The 17,625-nt window shown below is 38.8% G+C and overlaps 1 protein-coding gene across 1 annotated transcript in view; it reads right to left on the bottom strand.

Moving 5' to 3' along the window:
- Positions 1-17,625, bottom strand: part of ABCC8 (ATP binding cassette subfamily C member 8) — a 94,623-nt gene that overhangs the window by 35,860 nt on the left and 41,138 nt on the right. Inside the window, exons 12-19 of the mRNA XM_063117211.1 lie at positions 16,029-16,174; positions 13,042-13,147; positions 12,008-12,118; positions 9,294-9,369; positions 8,682-8,787; positions 5,925-5,960; positions 4,248-4,283; positions 2,584-2,682 (exon numbers count right to left, since the gene is read on the bottom strand). Coding sequence (XP_062973281.1) covers positions 2,584-2,682; positions 4,248-4,283; positions 5,925-5,960; positions 8,682-8,787; positions 9,294-9,369; positions 12,008-12,118; positions 13,042-13,147; positions 16,029-16,174 — 716 coding nt within the window. The remainder of the gene's footprint in view (positions 1-2,583; positions 2,683-4,247; positions 4,284-5,924; positions 5,961-8,681; positions 8,788-9,293; positions 9,370-12,007; positions 12,119-13,041; positions 13,148-16,028; positions 16,175-17,625) is intronic.

The raw sequence follows: 17,625 nt of genomic DNA, 5'->3' as shown, positions 1-17,625 counted from the left end.
AAATGCAAGAAGACAAGAGCGTAAGAACTGCCTTGCTAGATCAGACCAAAGGACTATGTAATCCAGTGGATTGTTGTCTTTTAGATCTCAGCCAGAAGCCTCTGGAAGTTCACAAGCTGAGCATGAAGGTAGTGTCCATTCCATGTTGTTTCCTCCCAGAATCTTTTACTCAAAGTACATTGCCTTTGAACATCTAACACAGGCACAGAACAAATGTCACCCCAAAGAACAAGATGGTAAACCAAAGCAGCAGTTCAATGTTGTGCCCCACAAAAAGAGCAATTAGTATTGAAATATTTGGGCTCTCCACCAAACACAAATTCATTGGTTACTTAATTATTTTATATGTTCCTGCCACTTTCCACTTTGAAAATGCATTATTCGAAGATCATCCTTCTAATACTGAATTTGACAGCTCATGCTCTGGAGACGTTGCTTGACAGGATAAATAAAAATGATATAATAAACACTGAAATATTGTGCAATTCAGAGATGTCATTGCACAGTAAATGGGAGGCACTTGAAGTTGTGGGTTTCTAATTGACTTAAAAGAATTTCATTTAAATGGACTGAAGATTACAATGCCATATTTTCGTGATCTATAAAGGAATTTTTTATTTTTAAAATTTAAAAATATATTTAGGCTGCCTTCAAGGATGATGATGATTTGACACTAGATAATAAATGCTTCAGTATCAGCTGTTTTACAGAAGTTTTACTGAAATAATACTATATTATTGTTATTATTAATATTTTCTCTGTCCATTTTCAGTTTAACTTTCTGAACTAATATCAGATGAAGTGAAATTTGAGGAATTCTTGCAGGACACATCAGATTTCATGAAGTTTAATTTGTAATAGACCTTTATATAATAATATCATTTGGCGATTATCACATGCCAAATGTAGCAAATGCAAGCTTTACTCTATGTTGGTCAGGGCAGCTTGCACATAATTGAAAGCTCTAGCCTGTTAGCATATACCAACTATGCCCTTATCTGGACAGAGAGAGCCTAGCTAGTTATCCGTGCTCTGATAGCCTCTCATTTGGATTACTGCAATGCGTTATACATGGGGCTGCCTTTGAAAACGGTCCAGAAACTTCAGCTGGTACAAAACAGGGCAGTATGGTTAACAGGGACTGGCCAATGAGACCACATTATGCCAGTACTTCTCCAGTTTCACTGACTGCCAGTCCAGGTTCGGGCCTGATTCAAAGTGCTGGTATTAACATTCAAAGCTCTAAACAGCTTGGGGCCAGGTTATCTGAAGGGATGCCTTCCTCCATATGTACCTGCCCAGACCCTAAGATCACCTTCAGGGGTCCTTCTCTGTGAACTCCTGCCAAAGGAAGTGAAGCAGGTGGCTGCCAGGATGAGGGCTTTCTCTGCTTTGGCACTCCAGCTGTGGAATGAGCTGCCAAGAGAGGTTCACATGGCACCTATGTTATACTCTTTCAAACACTTTTTATTTTCCCAGTATTTTAAGAGTTATGAAATTTCCTGCTTTGCCATGAAATTTGCATAGATTTACTGATCCACCTCACTTGTCTCCCTTGAAAATTGTGTATCTTTACCAATCCCTCTCACTCGCTGCTCTGCCTTGAAATTTGCATAATTTCACTGCTCTGTAACCCATATATGACAGTTTAAAACACAGACCAGTGGCAGGAAGTGATAAGCACAAAGTGGGAGGGGGAGCTGAAAGCGGCTGGCAGCTGCAGAAGAAGCAGCTTTTCGGGCAGGTGTAATTTCTTCGGTACTACACGAAGCAGCTTTTTTTTTTTTTAAAAAAAAAGGTGTTCACTGGAAAGGCAAGACCGAAAGTGGAGGATGAACTTGACAAAGACAAGAGAGGGGATATCAGTATGCTGGGCTAAATAGTAGACAGGTGCTCTTGCATTCTTGCACACTTGTGCAAGGCTTCAAATATTTTAAATTTTTTTGTGTGTGAAGGGCTCAGAAAATTATATGCATTTTGTGATCTGATGTGTGGTGGGGAAGTTTCCCTTGTGAGACAGCAACTCCAGCGGACCAACTGCAGAAAGGATGCTGATGTAGGGAATGAGGACATGAAGATTCCTGCTGCAAAGATGCCTGAGCGACATCCTGGGAGTGCGTGGGAAGACTGAGGGGAAACAAGCCATGGCAAACCTCAATGTGCCTAATAGTCTGTCAGGTGTAATGTGGGTTATCAAGCGAATAACCAATCCATGGTGGCTTATCTTCAGGGTGGCTGAGCATGGTGCGAACTCGCCCATTTGCTTCCATATGAGTGTTGTAATGTTTAAATTGGTACTTAGTCAAGCTGGTGAATTACACCTGCTGTCAAAATAATAATAATAATAATAATAATAATAATAATAATAATAATAATAATAATAATAATAATAATATGGGACTCCTAAGAAAGAGGGATCCTCAATCAAGATGTTTCAAATCATTACTTATCAAAGATATAACAATTCAACAATTGCACATTTACCCAGGAAAGAAGCATTGTCAGCAACTATAATGAAGGTTCACTCTAAGGGTGGTAAAGGAGACTTATTATTTGCTTTTACACAGCACTTAAATACATTACCTTTGTTTATTGAAGGGGCTTTCAAAAGTGATATTCTCTTCCATAGTAGCATTTAGCAACCATGGTTTCTGGGAAGCATATGCCACTGATCCTCTTTTCCTGGAGAAAAAATATACAGGATCCACTTTATCCTTTTTATTTATTTAAACAGACCCTGAAATGATTCTTCACTAATGTATTATTTCAATGTCTTCTTTTAAATATAATTTTATACTTCATATCTCTCATGCAATCTTTGTGTATCCTTCCTATATAAGGTTACATCCAGGTTACTCTATAGTAGCTTTTATTTCTGATTTTTGTATTACAGCATTATTTCAGCTATGCTTTTCTTTGAACAATATTTTTAGGGTGGCAAAAGCTGTGATAAGTGGATCTAGATTAGTATAATATTGCCATATTAATTAAATATGAAGGATGGCATGGTTGAAAAGGTTTGATTTAACTGCATGGGCTCTATTGGGCCTCAATGATTCAGCAATACTGGGTGTTATGGAAAGAGCTCTGAATTGTTTTCAGAGATGAACTCCTGTTTATGTTGAATCATGATAAGTTTATAAATTTTGGCTTACAAACATTCATCTCTATGACTAGATTTCATAGAGATAGGAAGAGAGCGAGATATTTTACCAAACAGAAAGCAACATATATGAGGCTACACCCCGTTCTGGCATGTGTTTCATACAGCTGTAACACTAATTCAATAATGGCCTTAGCCATGATCAGTTTGAAACCATATTTCCATTGCTCAATCCACTGAAAATGTCACTCCGATAATAAAGCCCTTGAGCATGCCCCCACCCTTACAGGTTCCTTGTCTGTCTGTTTCCATTTGTTCGAACCCTACAAAGCTTAGGTTGGAAGCGTCTTTCACTAAGCAAAGAGATGCCAGCCTACTCCCAAATGATTTCCAGCAAAAAAGTAGTATCAGCAATGGGCACTACGTGTGATTAATCTCAATAGCAATGCAGGAAAAGGAGTTTTAGGCCTTAAAAACATTGGATATTGCTGTTCTATATATGGGTTGCCCTCATTCCAAAATATTGGACAATTGTAATGATATAGATTATGACTTCTAATATTTTCCATAAGGCACAATTGCTCAGCCAGCATAGTGGTCAAGAGTTTCCCTGATATCTGAATGAACTTAGAAATCTGCTTTATACTGTCTCAGAACATTTGTCCATCTACCCCGTATGATCACTACTGACTAGCACGATAAGATGAGCAAGCATAAATCTTCTTCTGTGTTTGAAAAAAGTTAGTGTGTATAACCACCATTTAAGATCCATTTGTGCCTTTTGTAAACACTAGGATCCTGGATTTATTATCATTTAATGTCAAGCTGTTCTTATTACAAAAAAAGATAAATGGTTTAGGCCTATTCTGGACAACGAAAGCAGCAGCAAATCATCAGCACAGTTTGGGGTTGCTGGACTCAACAACATGAAGGTCAGAAGCCAGGTCATTACAAAATAAATTAAAATATAAGGGGGTTAAAATGCAGCCCTGTCTGACAGTCCTGGTGGCAAAATAATGGTTGTGAGACATGTCCCTGCTGTCCACATCTGACTTGTCTAGAAGTTCATTTATTTGTCTCTAAGGTTGTTTAGTTTTGCAGAAACCTCTGAAAGTTTTTCCAGTTCATTTTCAAAATGTAGTACCTGTTATCCATGTCTACAGCTGTTTCCCTCTCTGGACTGAAGAAAAGGTATATAGTAAAATATTAATTTTAATTCATTTTAGCAAATACGTAAAGAACACATGTATTCCAATACTGAGAAGTGTAAATAAATGTCATTTTATGATTAACTATGCATTGATATGAAGTGAAATTCATATACCATTGAAGCCAATGACAACTCTAAGATAAATTATTATCATCAGGTAGCTTTAAAAAGAGAGCACTACAGTTTTAAAGCCTCTGATCAGGAAGAAACTTATAGCTTTTTATACAGAATTCCCAGTTAATGAATTTTCTACCAGCTTTAGCTTGGCTATTAAATTAATATAGACCAGTGTTTTGTGAGCTGCAGTTATCTGTGTTCACCAATTTCATATCTGCAGCAATACCTTTTTCTTCTTTTTGGAATGCATCTCTCTACTTCTCCCATGTTGCAGTGTGCACTGCACCCCAGAGCTAGATCTACACTACTGCTTTATAGCAGTATTGGTGCACTGATAACTGTTGGGGCACAACCCATGTTCCATACATATTCCACTCTCATAGTGTTATTCCCTGGTCTTTATTCCACATTTGTAATGATTTGACACAAGGTGTAGATCTGGCACAATTAAGTAAAAAATTAAGTTGAAATGCTTAATAAAAATAAATGTTTAAAGTAGCACTGGTATTGGGGTAAAATGTGAAAATAGAGTTTAGGTCAATTTTTCTAAACAATTTTATTGATGTATAAGCAAAAGGACACAGACATTCAAATCACAGCAGGCTAGGTTTCTCACTGATATTTTAACTTTATAAATAAGTTAGGATAGCTGCATCATGGTTGCCACAATTTCTTGACAAGTAGGAGTCGGTCCTGTCTGCTATTTTGCCTATTAGTTTTAATCCAATCATAAAGGGTTAGTACTATGCCGTACACAATGATGTTCATCTGACATGGTTGGTTTTCTGATGGACAAACATCTTTAGGAGACTGCATTGATGAGTTGCTCCCATGGCTATCTCATATGGCAGTCTTCTCTAACTTGGTGCCATCTAGAAGGATTGATCCACAACTCTCTGCATTCTCAGCCAGAATGGTCAAAGGCTCTCCTATGCAATCTTCCCAACTCCATATAGTTAAGCTAGATTACAGTGATAGTCATTTTATGACATAAGCCCATTCCAATGTAAATGTCCTACAGATTTTTGGGTTTTCTTCCTTTTCAGAGACTTAGGCCATAGCTAGACCTAAGGTTTATCCCTGGATTGTCCAGGGGTCAAACCTGTTCATCTAAGTGACACACAGGGGATTCAGTGCTCAGGCAGGGGCAAACCCTGGATGATCCCAGGATAAACCTTAGGTCTAGCTGTGGCCTTAGTAAAGCAGAATTCTCTTTTGTTTCTTTGGGCAGTATCCAACACTGCCATTCCACTTACACCATTTATGTAGTCCTATCATAAATGACCTCTAGCACAACACCACTAGCACATGCTTGCATGATGGGATCCCCAGAAAACCTGCCACACTAGCATACGTTATTGGTGTTTCACTAGAAGTCATTTACGCTAGTGCTATGTCAATGGCGTATATGGAGCGGCACCACTGGTTACTGCTCATTGTGCTATAATAGATTTAGGGAGTCATGATTACCAAAAGTTACTTAAATTACCATACCTGACATCTTCTCCTGTCTCGCTGTCTGGAATACTGCTGTATCATCAGTAAGAAGAAGAAAGAAATTGTTTATATAAGTAAATATGAGCAATTTGCCCAAAGGAAAACTAATAATTATATTTCACTTTGTATGCATATTGCAAAATATTTTTCATAGAGCTGTTTCAGTTTGAGAACAATAGCTATCTGAGGGACTGCCTATCTTGATATGAACCTGCTTGGTTATTAAGATCAGCAGGAAAATCCCTTTTTAAAGGTACCCTCGCTTGAAAAGGCCATGTATTAGGCATGCAGGAAAAGGCTTTCTCCTGTGTTGTTCCCTCTGGAATACACTACCTGTAGAGTTGCAACTGTTCTCCACTCTCTCTCTATGTTCAGAAAAGGGGTTACAATACATCTTTTTAACTTGGCTTTTTAAATCATTGTTACATTTTTATGTTTTATAGGTGGTTTTTAATGTTTTTCCATATGATTATGGTTTTTATTTTCTGAACTTTTGTAACGTGCCAATTTTTGTAATCTTCAGAAAGGGGAATAGAAATGCAATAAATAAACAACCTTCATAATGTTTTATCAGCCATGATTACTGCAATGCTATGTGATCATCCTTTCCCCAATATCCACACTCCTTCAAAAGCAGTAAGCAGTGAGAAACTCCAGTTTCAACGCTTAATTTGGCAGCATTGTTTTTGAATCCTGGCTTTAAAAGGGGGTTGGATAAATTCCTGGAGGAAAAGGCTATCAATGGGTACTAGCCCTGATGGTTATGTGTTACTTTCAGTGTCCAAGGCAGTAAGCCTGTGTACACCAGTTGCTGGGGAACATGGGTGGGAGATTGCTGTTGCACCATGTCCTGCTGTTTTGGTCCCTGGTTGACAGCTGGTTGGCCCCTGTGTGAACGGAGTGCTAGGGTCCGATCCAGAATGGCACTTCTTAAGTTCGTATGTGCCTGAGGAAAGCTGCTATTTGGCACCATAAAAATCAGTTTACCTATTTATTTATTTATTTATTTATTTTATTGTTGTCCAGGTGAGCTGAGGTGGGAATAAACTTCCATTAAAGACTTAAATTAGGACATAATGGTGAGTGTGTAAAAAAAAAAGTTACCTTTGGGAGGTTTCAGATAGGTGGGAATCAACTTAAAATATCCATTTATTCAATTTGAGCTAAGTAATGCAATTTTGTCACACATAAAAAAATTTAAAAGGAAAAAAAACCCCTGGAACTTTATTGAAACTCTTTAGAACAACTCTTTAGGCCAATCAAGGGCTGTTAAGTTGGATCTAGTTAATAATAGTGCAACTGATGTCAAACGGAGTGAGGAAGACAACTTTACACAAACATTCCTATAGAGGTAGCACATACCTGTCAAACCCCAAGGCAAAGTTATCAATAGTTGCATGGGGAGAATTTAGATAGGGCAAACAGCATGGGGAGAAAGGTTAATTATTCCTTCTCCTAGTGCCACTGGTCTGATCAAATCTGGAGCCCTTGCAGATGCTTTAAAGTAAAAATAGAAATGTCAGGTGCTCCAGTTAGCACATCACTAAACCAACAGATGATTCAGCAGAGGTGACAGTGCTGATAATCTGCTAGGCAGTGTGTGTAAATTATACTGTGTGCGCACTTTGATTGATGACTGTGTATTATGGAGGTTCTATTCCCCTTTGCACTGATGGTTGTTGGTGGTCGGAAGATCTGTTAGCATAAACCTGCTTCTGAGCACTAATTGCGCATACTGATTTTGGATGAACATATAGAGATCTCAGTCAAGACCTTACCATAACAGACCTTGGTAATAGGAAGAACTACACATTGGAAAGGAGCTAATTTATACTACTAACAGCAGTATGTTCCATTACTGTACTTTTTGGGGTGTATTTTAGAGACACTGGGTTCTTCCTTGGAGAGGACTCCTAGCACTACCAATGAGAAAGCATCGTGTAACTCTTCCAAATTTTCTTAACAGTTTTCTGCAGTAAGAGAAAAGATGGAAGTAGTGGTGGGAAAATATTGGAGATTTACAAGTTGAAGATGATGTTATATTCATTCTGTGAATGATGCCATAACAACTTCGTCTGAGAGCTCCCCCTGTCAAAAGCCACAAAATAAAACTGAATATTCATTGCAAACTGTTTTCAAATAGAAGATCATAACTGCATATAATTTGATCAAAGGGCACTCAATATTATTAAGAAAATAAACATTTGTAGGAGTTTTGCAATGTGAACAGTTGTAGGAGGTTTGCAATGTGAACAGCTGGATTCAGCACTGGGCTTTTGTTCTTTTTAATGACCTGACGTGATTTTTAATGACCTGACATGATTCAACAAAGCCACTGCCTATCAGCATAGTAAATATTATTTTGTGAGATAGGGCCATTATCCATGAACCTATGGTGGTTGCTTGATGCAAGATAGCACTGACTCTGCATGAGATCATTTTGGCACAAGTTCGGTAAACAGAATTTCCACCCAACAATTCTGCTTTCTTTACATGCAGTTTTTGGATGATGAATCAGACTCTTAAAGCAGCATCCTTATATCTTGTCTAAAATCAGCAGGGATTACTTACAAGTATGCATATTTATTACTAGGTGCTAGTTGTAGCGGTGTATGGAAGAGTTAAGCAAGGAAAGCAGGCCATCTTAACTTTTACAGTATAAATGCAATTTGGTCTTCACCCCAGCAGTAATTTAATTGCTGCTAAGAACATGTCTGTGAGGGGAAATAAAAGATAAAGTATAAATAAAATTACCTGTTCCAGATTACATTCCCAGATACCTTCTGCATCTCCCCAAGTATCCCTAGCAAGAGAGATGATTTACCACAGCCCACCTGTCCCACGATCATTGTTAACTGACCTGTAATAATAGAAAGAATTTTAGTTGAAGTTTTGATTCACTGTTGGCCCACAATCTAGACAGCTTTAGGTAACAGATAGGCCCATTTTTCTTTCCATCCACATTGCAAAGATGGCTGGGAAGTTATATCTGCATCCACACTGTGCAGTACTGGTACAGATATAGGTATGGATGCAGTGGAGGCTGGTGGCTCTGATATTGGTGGGGTTGCAAATCCACTCTGAGTTTGTCAGAACCTTCCAGAACTCTATAAGAACTATCTAAGGCACTGAACCTATTTTGGAGATAGGATTCAGCACATTGGATAGCTCCTTTAATGTTTTGGATACTACTGACTGAAACCTAGAATGGATTCACATCTCCACTGAAATTAGAGCCACCAGCCTCCACAGTATGGATACTCATCTGTATCTGATTCGTGCACAGAAGCTTATTTCTTCACAGAAATCTCCTTGCTGGACTAGGGGTATTTGCAAAAAGTGTTTATTGTAATGTGGGGTTTATACCTTGAGGGATTCGAATATCAATGCTGGACAATGTTGGAGCTCCTTCAGGCGTCCAAGTGAAAAATCCATTTGTGACCTATAGTGGCAGCAACAACAGTGACGGTAAATAATCCATGTTATTGAAAAACCTCACTAACAATTCCACTTTAAAAATGTATTTGTAATTTTCTGACTAGACATTTTAGCTCCACTTGGATTTATCTGACGTTGTTTACTCTCCTGCTGCCCCCCTATCTAACATGGCACAATACTTCTGTGCATTAATATGAGTGCTCTTTTCAGAGATCCTGTGGGAGGTGGGATATTTTAAAATAGCCTTCCTTGTTTTATATTCACAAAATCTATCTGGCTACTCTGAGAAGGTTTTATTACATTTTTATAACTGTGATATTTTAAACTATTGTCTAATATGCAATGCACACACCTGCTATACTGATGCGACCTTGTCCCCCAGTGCCCAAATGCCAAGGGAAACATAGCAGCCCTGTGCCACCACGGGCAGCCAACCTTCACCAAGCCCCAGGCAAACACAGGAGTCAGAAGAACATTGAGGTTACTTCAGTTGAGCAATAGATCCTGGTCACTGGCAACTCAGACATTTGGCAACGTATGAGTCTTTCTGATCAGATTGTACACTGTCTCTGGCCGATTTTTTTAAATTGTTTTAAATATACATTGTTGTGTGTGCTTTCTGTTTATGTCCTTACGTGAATGGTTTTTATACTTTATAATTATTTCAATGGTTTTTAATTTTTGTGAATCACTCAGAGAGCTTCAGCTATGGGATGGGTCAGAAATATAATAACTGAAATAAAATGAAACTGTTGCATAGGATACAACCATGGAACCGCTGTGCATGGCAGGTGGGGTATGCTTCTGTGTTGTTACCACTAGGGATTTCCTTAAATTTGTTCCATCTGTGTTTCGCAGATTGTCAGGCATCTTTCATTCTGCTCATTGATGGAATCAGCTTCTTTTTTTGAGGGATATATGAACATTTTGTTCATTTGCAAATGCGCATTTGCACAAATCCTCCCCAAATTGGTCCACAACTCTGTGCAACTTGGAAAAAGCCAGTCTGCTAAAAATCTGCAGGTCAGAGTCATAGAAATCTAAACTAATTTGAATCCATTGTAGATTTCTTTAATATCTTTATTTACCACAATGTGCTTTGTACATTAAATCCATTTGTTTTCTTTTTTAAAGTAAGCCGTAATTTACCTTTCATGGCCTACTTAAAACAAATAAACAAAAATCTTCCTATACTAGATTACAGTGCAATGTAAGTGTGTTTACTCAGACATAAGTCTTGCTGAATTCAATGGGGCTTACTCCTTAGTATACAGTATGTGTTCCTGATCACATGGCATGGCTGCATGAAAATTCTATATGCATTTGGCGATACATTCTACTGATCTAAGGGCTTATGTAGGGTGGCCATATGAAAAGGAGGACAAGGCCCCTGCTGAAATTCCCTTTTCAATACAACTATTAAAGATACAGGAGCCCTGTCCTCCTTTTCATATGGTCACCCTAGCTTACATCTGAGTAAATATTCATAGGATTAGGCTGCATATGTTGTTTAAAAATGCTTAATGCCCAAGAACATGTAGAATCATTAAATGTAAGGTGCACAACTAACATAGACCCACACTTATACCCAGCAACAAAATTTGTATTTGAGGACAGCTTTCTGGAGACACTTGCCCTCACAAATTCTGGGGAAAGGAATTCTAAAGTTTCAGAACAGCTACTTGTACCCTTGTTGTTTGTATATAATGCTTAGCACAGTGGTTCTCAACCTGTGGGTCGGGACCCCTTTGGGGGTCGAATGACCCTTTCACAGGGGTCGCCTAAGACCATCGGAAAACACATATTTCCGATGGTTTAGGAAACTGTATTGACTGAACTATGTCACGTATCATCTTTTGTATTATTAAAGCTATTGTTATGTATTATTTTCATTAGCAAACCATCCCATGACAATGGATCGTGTAGAGAAGAACGAAAATAATTTTATGGTTGGGGGTCGCCACAACATGAGGAACTGTATTAAAGGGTCGCGGCATTAGGAAGGTTGAGAACCACAGCAGGCATCATCAAGAGAGGGCAATAAAACACAGGGATGGAGGTTAGTAAGTGAGGAGCTATACAGCTGGAGGAAGAAATGGCAGTTCTGTAACCTGTTTTGTAGTTCAAAGAACCCATCATTTAATTTCTAGGGGGGAAAGGAGTTATGTATTTCTGGAAATACAACCTTCTGTTCTAGAAATCTTTCACTAACCTCTGATATGTGAAAACTCTATGTAATTATTCAGTGTAGAAAAGGCATTTTCACTTACCGTCCAGAAAAAGATGAAAACAGATGTCAGGGTTGAGCCCTAGCACAAAGCAAGTCCTGAAACATCTAGAAATATAGGATGAATAGGAGTGTCTGGAAAGAGTGAGTCTGTGTCTATCCTAGCAACTTCCATGCCTCTTCAAGGAGATGCACCTTGCAATCTGATAATCCTGCTACCAAACTGATTCTTTCCATCTTCAAGACTTTTTCCCCACCAAAATCTTTCAATGAAATTTTTTTCTTTGGCAGCCAGATTTTGCAGTGCAAATGAGGAGGTAATAAATATCAATCACCTTTTAAACTTGAAGCTACAGCTGTACAATGCTATGCTTATCAGTAACAACATTATTAGAAAGAGTGACCTTTTTATCACCTTTACACAATAATCATCTGCTTCTGTGATGCTAACAGGTCTTCTTATTGGAGAGCTGCAACTGTTCCAGTCCTCTCTGGCAGGCCTCTTACGGTTAACAACTTTGAGGGGCTGTGCAGGACCAGGAAGACAGAAGTACATGGTGAGTGGGGACAGGGATGTGAAAGAGTATTAAGTGGCTGTAGACAATGAGTTGGTTTTCTGGTGGGAACTACTTAGAGCATTCCTACACAAGGCTTTTATTGCACATTTGTGATTGGTTACTTATGGATGTTTGTGGGTCCTTTACATGACATTGACAACCTACAGGATATGTCCCATGCTTTTTGAGCTTTATCCCGCTTTTAGAAAGATCAGAGATGAGCCGATAACAAACATTAATGCGAGTTATTGGCAGTGTGGAATGATGGTGTTGTGCTATAATTAAACTGAATAGAACATTGCTGAGAAAGGAAGTTTTCAATTCAAATCATGTGTCCAGGAGTCAATTGTAATCCTGCAAAGAAAACGGAAACAGAAAGATGCAAGATTTCAGCCTGGTGTGGTGAAGCCCTTACTGACACTGCAGATCATTCAATATTGGAAGGAACAGCCCATCCCTACAAGAAATGGTTGAGAAGCACCAGTGGTGGCAGAAAGCATCTCAGTCAGCACTGTGTGGTTGTTGATTGTCTGTGACAATCTCCTGACATCAGAGGTTGATAGCCAGTCAGATCTGCAGACTTGCACAGTACGGAGACATCCCTCTGTCTCCGTTACAACTTCCCAGCCATTTATGGGAAAAAGATGGGCTTTCTCCTTCCCTCCTGATTGCTCCACAATGTCAGCTGATGGTTCCTGCCAGCAAACTGCCTCATTATGGCCTTAAACAAAAACAGTCATGGTATAGTCCTTAATAAATGGGCATTAGCATTAGCCACTGTAACTATTAATGACAAAGGAGCTGACAAAGTTATTGGAGTGATTCACATGGATTAAAGAAGAGGAGGTAGACAAGTTACCTATTCGGCATGCATTCCAATCTTTACACTTACAACAGCCTGGTATTTGCTGTGGTTTTCTTTGCATCTTGGCTCTGAACATTTGTCATGCTCTTCTCCAATTTCTTCACTTGAGAGAAATTCGCTTAACTTCTGAACACTGTGAAAAGAGAGAAATGGTAGCAAATGAAACAAATTACACACAATGTCAGTCTCAAGAGCAGTGCTCATTGTATAAATCTCACAGGAGAGCTTCACTCCTCATGTGGGTTGTGGATTTAATCTTGATTTGGTATGAAGCCCATAAGATTAAATTATGCACATTTCTGCAGTTAAATGGATAATAATTCATACTGCCCTTTTAGGAATTTGAACACTGAATATTAAACCAAGTTAATTGCTACTGTAACATTACATTTAACCAGTGCCCTTCATCAAAATATATCTGGGTAGTGAACAATAAATATAACAAAAATGGTCATACAACCACAAATACAATAACAACAATAAAGTACAATAATAAAACAGCATTAAAAGTCATATTGATATATTAATAAAGGTCATATTAATTAATTATCCTAGTCGTTCACTCGGTCATGAATGAAAGCAAGGGCCATCCTGTCTGTTGGACAGAGGGGAGGAGGGAAGGAATTGCCTGTACCTCTGCCTTCTTGTTGTATTTAGACCTACAATTATTGCCTACTGGCAGGAGAGTTTTGCTTTGAAAAGGTACAGAAAAGTGGAGGGATACAGGGAGCAGCCATTGGAACAGTAGAGGTCAGAGGGAGATATGGTGGCAGGAAGCAGCTCGGTCATTATAGGGTAAGGGTACACAACAGGGTGTTGGTTGCTCCCAAACTGTATCCCATATTAGTTCTCTAATATGTAGAGAGTAGGCCTTGGTGATAGTTCCCTGTGTTGAAGGTACTGCTGCAAAATGGCAGATAGGTGAATGGTAAAACAACAGCCCATCCAGGACTTGAACCTTGATGAGATTGTCAACCCGGCCTGTATCACAGAGATCCGGTTATGTGAGACTGGGGGTGTAAATCTACCACAGCTTTGCCCACCTGGATTCTCCAAGTTGTCTCAGGCCAAATCTGGGAGGAGAGGGAGGCAGAGTTGCAATGGTCTATCATGAGTCTATCTGCTGCTCCAGATCCTGTCCTTCAGTCTTCCAGTTTGGAGTGTGTGTTTTGGGATGGAAAAGTGGTTCTATTGGTGTTCTGCCTACCCTAAACCATTCCTTAGCTAACCAGGGTGGTCTCAGGGTTTGTTTGCAGTCTCCTTGTCTTGTTGTGCTGGTGGACTTCAACATACATACTATGTCCACCTTGTTGGGAGTGACTCAGGACTTCACAGTTTCCATGGCAACCATGGGTGTTCCAATTAGTATCTGGCCCACTAACATGCTCTACATCAGGCTGCTTTGAAAACTGTTCAGAAACTTTAGCTGGTCCAGTATGTTATTGCCAGACTGTTGATCAGGACTGGTTACAGTGTGCACATGACTTGCTTGTTACAAAAGCTTCACTGGCCTACTGTGTAAGCAAATTTAAGAAACAATTATATTAATACTGTCAGGGCTCTTGCCTATGTAAGATCACAAATACACTCTTCTATATAACCCTCTAGTCAATTTAAAATTGGAACTGTGACAAAATAAACAAAAATGGTTCTCCACTCTTGATTTCAGGTTCTATCCACTACTGGCAGAGTGAATTTCCCCTGCTTCCTGAAGCCCCACCCCCAAATCTGTTCCATAGATTTGGGGAAACCTCCAGAGCTGATTTGGGCGACATGCATATTTTTGGGGTTGCAGGGGAGAGGTGGGAAAGGGAGATTCTAATTGCACAAGCAGAAACCCACTTGTGTAACTTTGGATTTAGCCCTTAGACACTTTCCTATTTTACAGCTTACTTGCACCTTCATATTATTGTGCCAACTGCACTATAGTTAATATTTTCCATACTTTTTACCATGGGATGGTTGTACATGCTGATGAATGCAGAACCTTGAAATTAGCTTTTTCTTCAGTTACACTGAATTTGAATATAATTGACATTTAAATATCAGTTTAATTGGTGATTATTTGGTAATGTTGATGGGACCAGCTGCATGAATGAAAGTGCTGATGGAGACCATAAATGACAGCCTGGTTATTCACAGCAATGCCACTGACTATAATAGGATGAGGAAATGTAATACCAATGAGAAACCTTCATATTGAAAATGTATATGTTACTCTACAATTATCAGTTTCTTATTTGATATTTGTATAAGATTGTGCAATGGTACATCATAAGCAAAACCAAGCTGTGCTTTCATAGTATGACAGCATAACACTATATCGGTTCTGTGCAGAAAGATATACCCAGAATTTGACATAATGCCTCTGTTCACTGAGAGCTCTGTAAGTGTAATAGTTCTTGGGCAGCCCAATCCTATGCATGTTTACTCAGAAGTAAATCCCATTGTGTTAAATGGGGCTCATTCCCAGGTAAGTATGCACAGAATTGCAGACTGAGTAAGAGAACGCACAAAGTAGAACATAGTGCATCATTACATACATGCAGGACCTGTAGTGCATATTTGTGTACATTTAAGTCTGTTGGAGTAGGTTATTGTGAGCTGTCATCACATATAAACCCCATTTTAAAGCCTATGATATCATCAAATGCTGTTATAGTACTTTAGCTGTGCCCAATTAAATATTAGCGTCTCTGTAATAAACACATTTACTTGGAAGCTAGTTTCATTAATTTCATTAAAACCTTCTTCTAAGGGTATTTTTTTACACCTGAGGCTTAAAAGTTTGCTTCAATCAGTTTGTAGAAGGAGTGTAAAACATACACTGTCTAGAATGTCTTCGTTTCTTCTATATTAACTAGATTTTAACATGAAGAAAGATTCAAAGGCAATTTAACTCTTGCATGTGAAATCTTAGTGTTCGGTGTGTGAACCCTTAACCACTGCACCAAGGAACTGCATATTTAAAACAGTCTCTCCAATTCTGTGTGATTTTACACCCAAAAAATTACCTTACAAGAGCCTTGACGGTGGATCTGACCACACTGGACAGCAGGAACAGGGGGGTGACAAGGATGTGGAATAGGGAGAGTGATGCAAAGGCCACCGAAGGTGAAAAATCAGCATTTTCAAACAGGTGCGCATGGACAACAAATGTCTTATTTAAAAAAGAAAAGAAATTATTTCAGCCAGCTGTCATAGGATACATACAAATGCAGTAAAATATTTTACTGTACTTCAAAAGTACTAATGATTAGCAGGAGACATTATGTAACTAAGCACTGCAAACCTCCTTCAGGCATACGTATATAATCTAAATACCGCAATTATATAAAAACTGATAAAGAAAATACACATTGAAGAGACCTCACTGATACCTTTCTAAAATCCCAGAGCAGTATAAAGTCAAAAAGACTCTCTGGATGGATCATTTGCTCCAGTCCAGTTAAAGCAATGTATGCATGAAACAAAATTTTCCATTAAGAGCCCTTCATTGGATTAGATCCTCTCACACCAAAAAGAGGCCACTCAAAGGAATGTGCAAACAGGAGTGGGCTGAATCCAGTTCCTAGGTTCTCTAGTGGTCTGTGTGTTATAGAATAGAAATAATCACAAACCAGAATACTTCTTGTATAAAGATTACTTTCTAGAGCTTTTGAAATAACAACTGGCCTGTTTTTACTCAGTCATCACTCTGTCAACTTACATAACACGCGCATAGGACATGGACCTAAATATACACGCAGATCAAACAAAGGATGTGTTCTGGCCCACTTGCCTTGCATAGGATGTGGCTGAGACCACAGTGACAAATGCTAGAAATTGAATCATTGCAGCTATGTTCATATTTAAGATCAGAGTACATGGAATGATGCTGGAAACATTAGATCAAAACCCTACTGGTTTAGATAATAATGTAAGAAAATAATACACACATAAAAATTAAGTTCAAAAATAACACATTGCTGTCAATTACAACTTTCCATACTATCCATACATTTATTTAAACATTATTAAAATCACATTGTGTCATATCTATTTCAGTTTTCAAATACCTATATTTAAAAACAGGGTAACATTACAAAATGTTAATATTTAATCATTGTTTTGGGTTAGATCCAGACTAAGGGAGGAACCAGGAGCAGGTGGAGGTTTCCTACGGGAGGAGATGGACAGGGTGTTGATCTTTACCATAAGAACGTAAGAAGATTCATGCTAGATCAGGCCAAGGGTCCATCTAGTTCAGTGGTCTGTGCACACAGTGGCCAACACTTTGCCCACAGGAAACCCACAAGTAGGACATGAGTGCAATAGCGCCATGCCAACCATGTTCCTCAGCAATTGGTGTACCTGTGCATATTGCCCTTGATACCAGAAGTAGCAACTAGCCATCAGTTTACTCTTTCCTTTGCAGCCCTCAGGACCATGTTCCACACCTTTCTTGGTCCCATTTCTCTCATCCCACCTAGCACAGCTTTTCTAGGGGAAAAGAACAATTACAAAATGACTGCCTTGCCCCTTTCCTCCAGTGTGAGCAAAACTCCACTCAGTGCAAGTCTGGAACCAATCCAATGTAATTAATTGGGGGTGCTCTTGGATCCAGAACTG

The sequence above is a fragment of the Elgaria multicarinata genome, chromosome 2 (genome assembly GCF_023053635.1).
Source record: "Elgaria multicarinata webbii isolate HBS135686 ecotype San Diego chromosome 2, rElgMul1.1.pri, whole genome shotgun sequence".
Classification (NCBI taxonomy): domain Eukaryota; kingdom Metazoa; phylum Chordata; class Lepidosauria; order Squamata; family Anguidae; genus Elgaria; species Elgaria multicarinata.
This window is presented reverse-complemented; position numbering and strand designations above follow the sequence as displayed.